General features: G+C 40.4%; 1 protein-coding gene across 1 annotated transcript; it reads left to right on the top strand.

Annotated features, from left to right (window-relative positions):
• Positions 1-6: 6 nt before the first annotated feature.
• rflna (refilin A) lies at positions 7-7,945 on the top strand. The gene is made up of 3 exons (XM_020590269.1): positions 7-335; positions 4,647-4,756; positions 4,905-7,945. Exons 1-3 carry the CDS (start codon positions 117-119, stop codon positions 5,236-5,238), a joined length of 663 nt encoding a protein of 220 aa, XP_020445925.1. The 5' UTR covers positions 7-116; the 3' UTR covers positions 5,239-7,945.
• The last annotated feature ends 4,841 nt before the right edge of the window (positions 7,946-12,786 follow it).

The following is a 12,786-nucleotide window of genomic DNA, read 5'->3' on the forward strand; positions in this document are numbered from 1 at the left end:
CGTGTAGGATCGTTTCTTTCCTACCTAGGAGCAACTTGGAGCGCTTCAAGCAAAGAAAGAAAGAACTTGTCAGTGCGACTTTGACTGGGCTGCTTTTCAACTGAGCCGTCCCCGAAATGGTGGGGCACCTACATTTACAAGCGATGGATGATAGTCTGAAAGGAAAGAACCGGGAAGGGCTGCTCGACAGTCCGGATTCGGGGTTGCCCCCCAGTCCCAGCCCGCCCTTCTGCTCCCTCTCCCCGGGTCTGATCGAGTCGCGCTCCGGCAGCTGCACGACCCCCGTCGAAAGCCATCATGGATATTATAAAAAGGAAAGCAGAGACGGCAAACTGGTAAGAAACACATCACCATGTTTACGTTATGATTTGAATCACATTTGTAATCTGCCAGCAGTGACTTGACCTGCGTTGTGTCCACAACAGTTGTGCAGTCAGTCAGTCAGTCAGTCAGTCAGTCAGCTCACTGACACGTTGGATCAAAGTATAAAAAGGTCTAACAGCCAAATAATGACGCTGCTGTAGAATACACTGAAAATCTGATAGCATTTTAGTTTTGGCCAGAAACAGATTTCACTCACACCACATCTGGAAGCATTTCGGAATTCCTTAGTTACAAACGTGTGATGCTGCACTCGTGTTGAAGATGCCACTGGCTCCAATAATCCAGGAAAAATTCGTTCTTTTCATTCCGGTGCATCAGCTGGGCCCAAACTGCAAAGTGTCATGAGGGTCAGTGAGTTGATTAGGCCCAGATGGGTTTTCAAACTGGGGTCCAGAGACTCCCAGGGGTCCTTTCCAGGAATCCAGGGGATTCCAGTAATATTACAGCAAGTTTTATAGCACTAGTTACTAGTTTCAGTAACATCTGAATGAAGGTGTGTACACTGTGTAGTCAGGTTTTTGTCTCTTCTAAGTTTAGCTTCTTCAAGAGCCTCAGCTGAAACCACTTTAAATGAACAGAGAGGCAAATTTGGTTGATTGTTATTTCAGTTCTTCCCAACCTGTGGCCCTTTAATACAAATGTCCAGGGGACATGTGAACAGGTGCCATATGTTTTTGTCTAGTGAGCACCTTAACCAAAGAATCATACTCTATGCTCACATTGTTTCATAGTTTTAAAAGTACTTCTTTGATAAAATTCTGCAGTCCTTCATAACAGAAAGCAGTAAATAGAGAAAAGTCTTTTTTGTATAATACATTTTCCACAGATTTCATCTTGGGACCCCTTTAGAGTAGCTCCAGTTCTTATCAGACAGTCATCTTGTGACTCTCATCCCCCACCTTAGTGTCAAAGTCATGCAATGAGCAACTTTTTTTTTTTTTAACATTTCTTTATAGTTTGTTGTACCAGTTTTGTTCTTGAGCCTGCAAAATCTGTGAACAGTAACAGGCTCAGGTCACTTGCAAAGCTGGAAACTGGGATCTATCAAAATAGGGTTGCAGGGTATCAGAGGGAACACCATAAAGTTTATTGATCTGAGTTTCAATATGAATGAAAGATGAATGATTGGTTAAAGGTAAAAAATACACCTAGAAGCTGGTGTCTTGATTGATTTAGATGTGGCAGCAGTAGAAACAGTAGCTGTGGGGCATCAGTAATAATCAGGGACGTTCCAGTGTCCCTGCACATAACAGGACTGTTAGCTATTAGTCTCAGCCAGCTCCTGCTCAGACCAACAAGCCCAGTCAACATGACACTTTCAAGCCTATGGGCTTGTTAAATTCTTTTGTCTGTGTTAGTTCCTGAAGTTTTTAAATTGTTTTCTGGATTAGTAGCAGTTGACTAAGGTGAAACTGTACAAATACACAGTATATCTACAGCAGTGTCTGAAATAATCGTTCATTAAATGAACTACTCAAACAGTCATCGCAGCCTACGGCAATATCAGTGTATAATTACCTGAAGACAGTCCAACAAAAATAACAGAGGACAAATGCATTTTAATGGCTCATCCTGCAGTGACTTGTCCATCACACATGTCATAGCTGATTTGATTGAAAATCATTTCCAGGTCACTCCCAGTTTCAGAAGTCTTAAGAACATGTCTGCACAGGCCAGGGTGGCTTTTAGAGTGTTTAAAGGAGGCCTCAGAAATGCTGCACCCTGGGAGTTGCATGACATTTTGCTGAGGTTTGCTGATGTTTGCTGAGGCCTGAAACAGAGAGACATCCTCTAATCCTCTGGAGGTTCAGATTAGCAGGGCTCCTCTGCTTTGTGGTTTCTCTTTTAAAGATCAGCCCTGATAAGGACTGTTCATGCTTGTGTTTCGAATCCCGTCCATTGGTCTGTGTGTATGAAAAGACTCAAACGGTTCCATCAGGAAAAGGCTGTTTGAGTACGCGCCGGGTACCAAGACCAGAGGGGGCATACACATGCACAGTTTTTCTCTTTCCAAATTTATGCTTGTGTTGTTTTTGTATACCATCTAAGAACAATGCTCAACGTGTATTTTGAGGTGCAGGGACTTATTAGAGCAGCTGCAGGCCATTGCATAAGCGTTTGATGACCTCACAGATCGAAATTAAACGTGGATACATGCTCAGACAGCCTGTCTGTTTTCAGACCTGGTTCAAATTTTTGCAGATGCAGAATAATTACATCTTCTACTTCCATCGCCTAACAAATGAATAGATTTATAGAGAGATTAGATGCATGAAAAACACAAGTGTGGTAATGTAGTTTAGAGTGTTTCAGAGGTGGACAAGGCTGTGTATTCAGCTCGTTCAAAGAGGTGGCTCAACTGTCTGTGGATTAAGTGGAAGAGACAGCAGAAAGATCTCATGGCTTTTTAAAAAATCTACTTCTGCTGGTACAGGTGCCCTCAGGTTAATGTCCCCGCAAACACAGGAAGTAAAAATTGAGAAGTTTCACTTCCCCAAACAGCCAACCGTATGGAAATGTGTGTTTGAGTTGGCGTTTCTCTCAGCAGCTCTGCATTGTGCATTGTAGGCTGTGTGGGCTGCTCAGCTGCAGACCATTTTTCCTGGGCGGTAATGTGCTTCCAGGGGTGCTATGCTTTGTGTACATACTGGCTGATCCACTGCCTGGAGGTAACCTACCCTCTATTCATGAGTGTTTGCTTTGCAGAAGTTTCCAGAACACACTGTGGAGAAATACCTGGGATGCTCTCTGTGGCGAAGCAGCTGCAGAAAGGCAGTCACATACTCTTGACGTGTTTCTTTGCTTGTCATGAAAGCACAGCAAATGAAGGGTCTGCAGATTAACATTTCGTTTCTTTTATTTTCAGTCCTGCACAGCAGAACTAGCAGCTGTGCAAGTTCTATTCCACCATTCAGACAGTTTGTAGTGATGATTGTAGGCTGCGGGTAAGACGAGCTGCACACAACAATCTGCCCTTGGCCTGTTCTTGCTCGTCCCCTACAGTGGCATCTGTGCTTAACTGTGGCCAAACCACAGCATGTGACAGGCTCCCCTCTGTAACGTGAGGGGTGCTTTAGCTGTGGTCGGGGTGGCATTCATTTCAGACCGGTCAGTGTTTAAAGACACGTGTAAGAAAATGGGTCAATTACAACCTCAGCTCACAGGTTATGACACTATTATTGTTTCTGATTGGTGCAGCCTTGTTTTTCCTTTATTGCTCCAGAGGGGGCCATGTCAGACAGTGGTCTAGGGTCAGTACACCAACAGACGTGCATGGTTCATGCACTTGGTTGAGTGCAATCTATCTATCTTGTGTCATCAGCAACTTATAACGAAGTGAAGCTCAACCATGTGGTGTTGTACACAACTTTAAAAAGGTGCTATGAATTAATCTATTAAGTAAAATTCCTGTGATTGATATAAGAATTTAAATTTGTGTTTGTCGTACTCACTATTGATTTACTTAGACCTAGTAGGACAGTATTGTTCAGTAGATTATTCATACAAGAACATGTAAGAGCTGAAACAGTTAGCCAATGAATGAATTAGTCAGTGTAATGAAAATTAAACCTGACACCCTCACACATCCATGCTTGATCATTTTCACCCATAAAAATCATGATTCAGAACCAAGAAATATGACAAAGACAAAGCATGTGTCTTTGATTAAAGACGGACTTTCACTTAATTTTTAAAGCTCCTACAAGACATCTTGGGTCCTTGTGGCAGGAAGAATCCTGGACTATCACCTTGTTATCATTTTCAAACAGCATCATCCCCATGCAGCCTGACTACCAGCTGCTCTAGAGACTTGTTTCTTTGAAGTGAAGGTCTCGTTTTTTTAGTTTCTATGGGCCTCAACATCTGTAAGCCACACACATACATACACATACACACCCAGGCTGTTACTGAGTTATGTCTCGAGGCAGCCTGAGCTGCACTGAAAGCTTGTGAGAAAGATTTAACACCAACTGCTCATTTGACTGGACTCCCACAGTGTGATTATCTGAATTCAAATTGTGTTACCCTGACTGCTGTTGTCTGATTGTTGTTGTAGTAATAGCCGTGCCATCAAATGGGCGAGCTCTCACGAGGGAGGATCGAGCAGTGTGTTTTCCTGGAGAGGGTGGGGACTGCATTGTTTTCATTTGAGTTGCTAGTTCTGCTGAAACCCGCGGCCATGTTGGCAGGCTGGTTACAAACAGTGCAGCAGTTCTTAGGTGACTTTGTGAGACTATGACTCTTGTGTTTCCCCTGCACAGCTGCCCTACTTGCTGCTGAACTCCACAGGAACAGACCTAAAAACTCGCAGGTACCCCGTGTTCTTTGGAGAAAGCATTGAAGTCAACCCCAAACCAGAGCAGGAAATCAAGTAAGGGCGCTCAGACACACAAGGCACGGCACTGATTGCAATGTGGAGTTGTTTTCACTTATTTTGATCAATATTCTCTTGTCAACATTGCCACCTAGTGATCATTTTTACATGTGTTTCTAAAGAGTTGTCACCTTCATCCTTTCAGATGTAGCTCCGAGGTCAAGTACAACTCCGACAAGCATTACCGGGACCGGGTTTACTGTGCCCCCATTCCCACGGCCACCTCCTTCAGCGAGACAGTGGTGGCAGTGCAGAATTGCACTTGGAGGAGCTACAAGTCCCAGGTGTACCTGGAGCCGCGGCAGAGGCCCATCAGCTACCAGAGCACCACCATCATCTACCCGAAACATGCCAAGAACATTTATCGCACCACGCTCAACTACAATGCTACAGGCTCCCGCCGCTGGTTTGTCTCCACGGTGCAGCTGGAATCAAGTGAAGATACTAGTCCCTGTATCATCTACACAGAGGACTTGTAGAGCCCAGACCAGGCCAGCCTGCACAGGGGAGAGGGCTGCCTGGTGATTATCTTGTTTTTGTGGGGGGTGCAGGGGGGAGGACAGGAAACTTGGCAAGGCTCATAATGAAAGGAAAATACTTCAAGTAATACCCGGACCCCTAAAAGCTCTGCTCTGTTCATCTTTACTCACCACGGAGGAAACTCTGGGAACCCTTTAGTGACCTCTCATCTGAGCATATTCAGACTTTCTACTGATGTAGTCTTTAAAAAGGGAGGTGGTCTTCTTGCAGTTTAAAGCTGCACTTCATTGGTTAATCAATGTCTTATTTAATACAAGGGCTGACAAACTGGCGGTCTTTGTGCTGCTTTAGGTTGGACTGTAACCTCAGTGAAGGTCATGATCAGATGGTCGATGTCTGTGTATGCAGAGAAGAGTCAAAGTGACGTGTGTCATGGATTTCAGCGCAAACTGATTTACACCAATGCAAAGCTTTCTAATATGGCTTTATTGCACTTGTTTTTCATATATCACTGTCATCTCAATGGACTTGACATTGCAGGGGGGGGATTTCAGTCCTGCATTTGAAAAACTGGACCAAAGATAGTTTGAACAGTTTCTGTCTTTGTGCTAACTCCACACACAAAGACATAACACTTGTTTTTGTTTTAGTTTTAATTAAAATAGTTAAAACACACACAACAGCAGCTCATCTAGTCTGGAGATTTCTAGGTTTTGAAAGTTTTTCTCTGCAACATTTGGTTGTAACACCTGAATGCAGTTTTGGTTCTAACAACCGTTAAACTTAACTTTCTTGTTCAGCCTCCAAGAAGGGTTAGAGTTCAGGAAAAAACAACCTCAGTTATTATTAATTAAGAGTTTAATGCTTAGAATCTTAATTAAGCTGCTCCATTAGGACTATGGGCATAGGGCCACATCATCTATAGTTATAAGTTGACTGAGAGCATGCTTGCATGTTTTCTGGACCTTTTAAAAATGCCGGCAATCATTGTATGGTTTGCTCCCTTCAGTGAGTATAACAGTTTGCTTTTAATCTGCTTTGGTGCCAGATGTTGGAGCTTGTCACCAAAAAAAGAAGAAGAGAGAGAAAACCAGTCAGTCAGAGGGAAGTGTTTGACAGTTTGTAACACATCTCTGTCACAGCTCTTGGTACAGAACAGCCTGATGCAGCAGCCAACACCTGTAGGCTACTTTTCCACAAGTCAAAAACCAGAGCTATTTCCAAAGGTAGTTTGTCTGGATGTTTTAGTACAAGCAGTCAGTGAAGCACTGCAGTGTTAGCCTTTTGAAATAAAGCCCAGTCTTCTCTGTTGGGTTGCACCCGCTATTTGTAAATCCAACAATGGGTTTGTGTGTGAATTAACCAGTAGTTAGCTCCAAACTAGTGAGTTACTAAATCATGTTGCACCTTTAAAACTTAAGGAATATCTTAACTAGTAAAGTCTCTGTAGCATCGCAACTTAAATTTACAGTTTAAGGGGAGCAAGCCGCATATTCAACTCTACTACTAACTAATCCTTTGGGATTTTTGTTTTGTTTTAGTGCATACATGGAAAATGTCGGTTCTTCAGTGTCAGTATTCACGCAATATCTGATTATGCTAACCTAGCTATTGCTGTTTGCATTTTAATCTGAGATTATTAATGTAACATTAAGTAATTTGAAGCATGTTGTTACCTTAGTGAAACTTAATTTGGTGTCAGGTCAGATGTCATTCTTTAGCAAGCAGTTGGCTCAGTTAGCTATGTAACGTCTGCGCCTGGTTGATGCTGGGTGTACACTGGTTATTTAATAATTGTGTAAATGTGTAACTCACTAACAAAAAACCTAAGTTGTAACTGGATTTGAACTTACAAACAACTGGTGCAACTGAGTGTTTCCAGTTGTTTTCAGATATCACCAAATTGTCACATTGGGCAGTTTGTGATCCAAAGTAGTACAAGAGGATTCTGTTATTACCAACATGTAAAAAGTGGAGCAGTGAAACCACATTAGATTTTCCTGTTCAAGATGTATGATAGATTTTTATTGAGCATTTTCATGACTTTTTTTAATGTCTGTCATATATATACGTTTAAGATTACTGAACATGGCAAATATGAAACTTAAGGTTTTACCTCAGAATTTTTTAGGTATCACTTTTATTTTATTGCAAATTTGTATTCCCAATTTTCGGTTGAGGTCTTGAGCTTCTGAGCTTGTTTTATTGTATAGTCTGAAAAACCCTCCTGATAAGTGTAGAGTAGAAAGGACGTGGAGGGCACGAAGCGGAGGCAGTGCATCAGTACTGTAAGATGGGTTTTAATAAGGGAACAGCAAGTAGGAATACAAAGAGCAAGAGAGGGAAAAGGCGCAGAAGATATATATATGAGATGAGGAAATTGTTCTTGAGATGGCTTTTTTACAAACCAGCAGTGCCTGGAAACATGTTGGAGAGTTGTGCTATGTTTTTGATGGTCTGTGAAATGTCAGAGAGTGATGAGAGAAAGTCGGTGGGTGTCAAATCGGTTGTTGTATGTGAGATACTTTGTGTTTCCTTACACTTGATTTTGTTACTGTAAGTATTTTCCTGTTGTATATGTGGCATCGAGGCACTTCATAATTCTCTTTATATTTTTGTACGTCAATCATCGTTTCTGTTCTGATCAAAGGAAAGTAATTTAAAAAGATGTATATCCCGAATGAATAAAGAAAAAAAAAATTCCCAAACCCTAATTCTGTTGTTTTGAGTACTGTACATTTGTTGCGGAATGCTGATCACAGGACCTTGTGTTTTCCTGTTTACCACAGGTTTAATGCTGTCTCTCTGAATAAAAGAGGAGGTTCACCAGACACAGAGAGGGTTATACATTAATATAGCGCAGTGTCCTGTTGAAAACACGTTTATCTCGAATGGGCTGCAAAATGATTTTCATGAAGCTTAATTTAAGATGATGCAGAGTTAAGAAAACGGATCAGTGTTCATTAGTAGTGCAACCTTCCCAAAACCCAAACAAGACAAAAAAGCAATTGTGATATAAATCTGGTATAAAGCATAATCAGCTATAAATTGAGAATTGACTCTGTGTACAAGAGAAAACTGTTTCAATTAACGTGCCAGTCTTCCTGTATGTGTACTTATTTATAGGCTTTAAATATCAGACTGCTGCTAAAATAACAGCCGCTAGTGTTTGGCAGAGGGTTTTTGGATCGGGGCCTCAGGGGCTCCACAACAGCTCACATCCTTCAGCGCCTCATCCATCTCTCTCTGGTGTTGGATAAGTCTGAGGCGTCTCCCAGTGGTGAAGTAGCAAACATGCCTGACCACAGTTTTACAATTACTAAGACCTTATTTGTCAAAGGCATTGTGTTTCCTCCAAATACTAAATAGGTACTAGAATTGCAAGAACTTTCTTATTAAGGGACATAAATCTTTGCTCAGTGATGTACTACTTCCCTCTGGTACAGAGATACAAATAATGTTTTATCTGATGTCCTCAGAAATGGGTTTCTTGCCCAGATTTACTCTCAATCTATCAGTAGTCTACATATTCCAAGTATAGCAGCATAAGTGCAATATCTGATTAGAAACCTAAAGGTACCTGGTGGAATTTTTGGCTGCTAATGTTACAAAGCACAGTTTTGCTTTTTTAATCAACAATGCTGTCATTTTGTTTGTTCTCATGCACTCGCACAAGCGTGTGGGAAGGCAACACACATTCCACCCTGTGGTTTCACACTTTTTAGTTGATTGACAGCTGGTGCAAGTAGTAATGAGCCAACAAAGGCTACCAGCAGCGATGAAAAACATTGCTCCTCTGGGTGTGGGAGGAACACTCAGACTCCTCACGGAAATAAAAGTAGCAATACCAGACTGTGGAAAAGTCATTCGCTGAAAATATTACTCAAGTATTATTTACTTAAATGTGAAAGCACAAGATGACCAGATACACCGTATATTAATGCAGTAATGTTAAAGTAGCATCTGACTGTTTTAACTGGCTGAGGTGGTGCTGATTTTATATACTGTTAAGTAATCTATAAAATTTATTAGGCTGATTCTATTGCATGTTAGTTTTAATCAGCATTAAAACTAAAGTGCCCACATAAATGTAGCACAGTATAAAGTACAATATTTATCTGCACTGTAGTGGGCCAAAAGTATAAAGTATTTCCATGCAGAACTAGCACAACAGACACTTTAAAAATTCCACAGTTGTAACAAATTGGAAGTAGCATATTTATCAAAAGGACTCCAGCTACTACATGCGGTATATGGAGGAAACAAGATGAATTAGTCATACTGCACTCTTGACTCATCTGAGTACTTAATATCACAACATGGCAACCCTGGAGAGCCCAGGGAGGTACAGTATGTAAAGAGGGGCTCAGTACAGACATACAGTGTGATCTTTGTGTGCACAGATCACAGGAGACCTGATCAATAGCAGCTCAAATGGCAGCTGAACAGCACTTTGTACAACCGCCACTGAGAACTCGGCACTTCATCACAGCCAGAGTAGCTGCAGCATTAACATGGCCATGGATTCTGGAACATTAATACTAGCATTACTACAATATAACAATTACCTTCAGAATTCTCTGTTAAACACTTACAATAAACTACCTAAAGATGGGATTAGACCTCCCCCTGGTGGTACAGTAACAAACAGTTGCTGGTTTCCACGTCCTGCAGACAAATTACTGCAGCATTCATTTTGAGGTGTGTTTCTGTTTATCTGATGAATATTCACTTTTCTGCTCCAGTTCAGTTTCCACCAAATCCACCTTCCTAAACATCTTCCTAATGTCTACCATCTAGCTGCTGACTTTGTCATTTGGCGCAGTGGAAAGGGTGTGTTTTATTTCTCAGTAGTAGACAAGTCCTACTGCTCTTAAATAAGGATTTATAGACAAAGCTAACATTTGTAATAGCGTATTCCAGCTTCTGCAAAGATGAGGACACATCTCAAACTGCACTTGGCACATTTCACATTTAACAGTTGCTACATTTTTATGAGTGTCAACCACTGGTGGAAGAAATACTCCGATTTAAGTCAAAGTGTCTCAGAATTTTGATTTAATAAATATTTATTTTTCATGGTCACTAAGTTTTTTCTTTATTTATTTTCTTGTACTGATGGAAAAGAAATGTAAAAAAAACCCATCTGAGTGAGGTTTGTTGTCCCTTAAACCTAAACAGTGAGCTAGAATGTTCTTAAAGCTGAGGAGAATGAGTCAGGTGACAATTCTGTGGGTTTGCCATGACAAGCACCATTTTTCAAGTTATAGATTGTAATTTGATCAGTAAATGCCAAACTTCTTTCCACTTTAACTGAATTTTATGAATTTATCTTTTGCATTGACACTAAATATCACACTTTATTTTAGTTGGTGCTTTTGATATAAATGTAAATAAGAAAGATACAAAACAAATGACTCTAAATTTACTGGATTGCATGACATGAAAACAGCCCAGAAACATCTCCATTATCTCTGACTCAGAACTGAGCTTTAATACACCTACTTGTCTGACATGCCTCCCGTGTAGCTCCTCAGCTCCTCTGCTAAGAATATTTACATGTTCAGAAGCTCAGGACGAACCTTTGGTGAAGCTGCTTTTAGATTTGAGTTTTTATGGTCTGAGCCATTCGAAGAGTCTGCATGAGGATGTGGGAACAACTGAAAGTGTCAGTGTTTCTAAATCCAAACCTAAAACCGACATCTAAATTATTTTGACATCTGTGCCTATTTATTGATTTTCATCCCATTTTATTTGTTGTGGTATTCTTTTATCTAATCAATTTTATTTTACATTCATTACATTTATCTCTTTAATACTCTCCTATGTGTAACACAAATACACATAAACGTGTAAAAAAAAAAAAAAAAGTTTTTACTGTTTACATTTCTTCTTCATTGCCCCAGAAATGAGCAGCAGCTGTGGATGTGTACTGTAGGTCAAGTTTACGGGGCCAGTAGGAGAGACCGAGGGCATCTAGTGGCCAGGTGGTGAATAACAGGGAATAGAAGGGTCCAAGCAGATGCTTGTAGTGGGAATGTGTCAGAGGGCAGTGGTTATGGCAGCGGGGGCAGGAATTTTCACAATAACACTAAATTGTATGAAAGTAGAGTCTGGTAATAAACAAAGATGCAAAAGCAGTTTTCAGAATCAAACTAGCTTAATTGGGCACACATGGCAGTAACTATAAAGTCCAATGAATCATGCTCAGTTATTTTATTTTTATAGCAAGGTTAAAGTATATTAACAATCCATTAGTGGCCACAGTGACTCAATGGAATAACTAAAAGGTACTATGTTCAGTGTCAGAATGAAAGGTTCAACTCCTGAAGATATAAAACCTTCCATAATAAAATATGAGTTACGGTAGCAGTTCAAAGTGACAAATGAGTGGAGCACCTGAGGGCAACATATGACAAGACTTAAAGCTCGGGGCCAGTATTCCTTCATCACACATCACATTAAAAAGTCTGTTATTCCCCACAAATAACATAAAATACAAATAAAAACAATGCCCAATATGAACACCGACTTTAATAGACTGTGGTTTTAAAGCGTGTATTGCAGCTTTGTTTTGGAAAATCAGAAGGGAAGCAGTAAAACAGCAGGGACCCACACTAACCAAGTCCATTATGAACAGTATTGCAGTCTAACATGTCATTAAAGTAGCATAGAAGCTGCACAATGAGATGCAAATCAAAGCAGTCGGGCAAACACTGGCTACCCGCCAAGCTACAACAGGAGGGAAGGGTAAGTACTTCATCCATGTGACAGAGTATGTGGACTTGTACTGTCGTGTGTGCCTTCCCCCTGTAGTTTCACCAGCAGGTCAGTTTTCACTTATCCTGTGAAATATAAAATGTACCGGATGCACCAGCACTAAATATAGTTCCCAGATGATGAATCTTAATGACTTTGGCCACAATGAGGTTCACGTTTGTGGTTTTTCGCATGCACCATCATCTGGTAAAAATTTCACTTTCTTTAAATACAGTACTTTCAGTACATTCATTACTTTGGACCTGCCATGTTTTGCTCCAGGGAAAAATTAATAAAAAAAAGAGAACATTCAACACAAATCAATAAATACCAGCACTCTGAGGCCATGAATGGCAATAAGCTTTTTATTTAAACATTAAGGCAGTGTCTCTTTTTTCATTTTTACACTGCTATCCACAAAGCTTGCTGGTGGGCATGTAGAATTAAACTATGTGGATTTTTTTTTTTGTAATACCAACCCTGAAGCAAGCCACATAAATATTTACATCTCTTCAGTTTTATATACAATCCTTGCTATTATACAGTGGGTTATAATAATAAAAAAAATCATTAAAATGGTTGAACAACGAACTGTTTGTCAATCCCCCCACCCCGGGACAGTACAGGGAACATATCAGCAACCAACTTTGTCTTATTAGGACTGAAAGATTTAATTTGATTTACAATGAAGGTGTATTCAACAAAGACAATCTGAAAAAAGATAAACTAAATTAATGCATGTTAAAACATCTCGGTACACTTTTAAAAACAATGTATTAATCTGTCAT

The sequence above is a fragment of the Monopterus albus genome, unplaced genomic scaffold (assembly GCF_001952655.1).
Source record: "Monopterus albus unplaced genomic scaffold, M_albus_1.0 scaffold12.1, whole genome shotgun sequence".
NCBI lineage: Eukaryota > Metazoa > Chordata > Actinopteri > Synbranchiformes > Synbranchidae > Monopterus > Monopterus albus.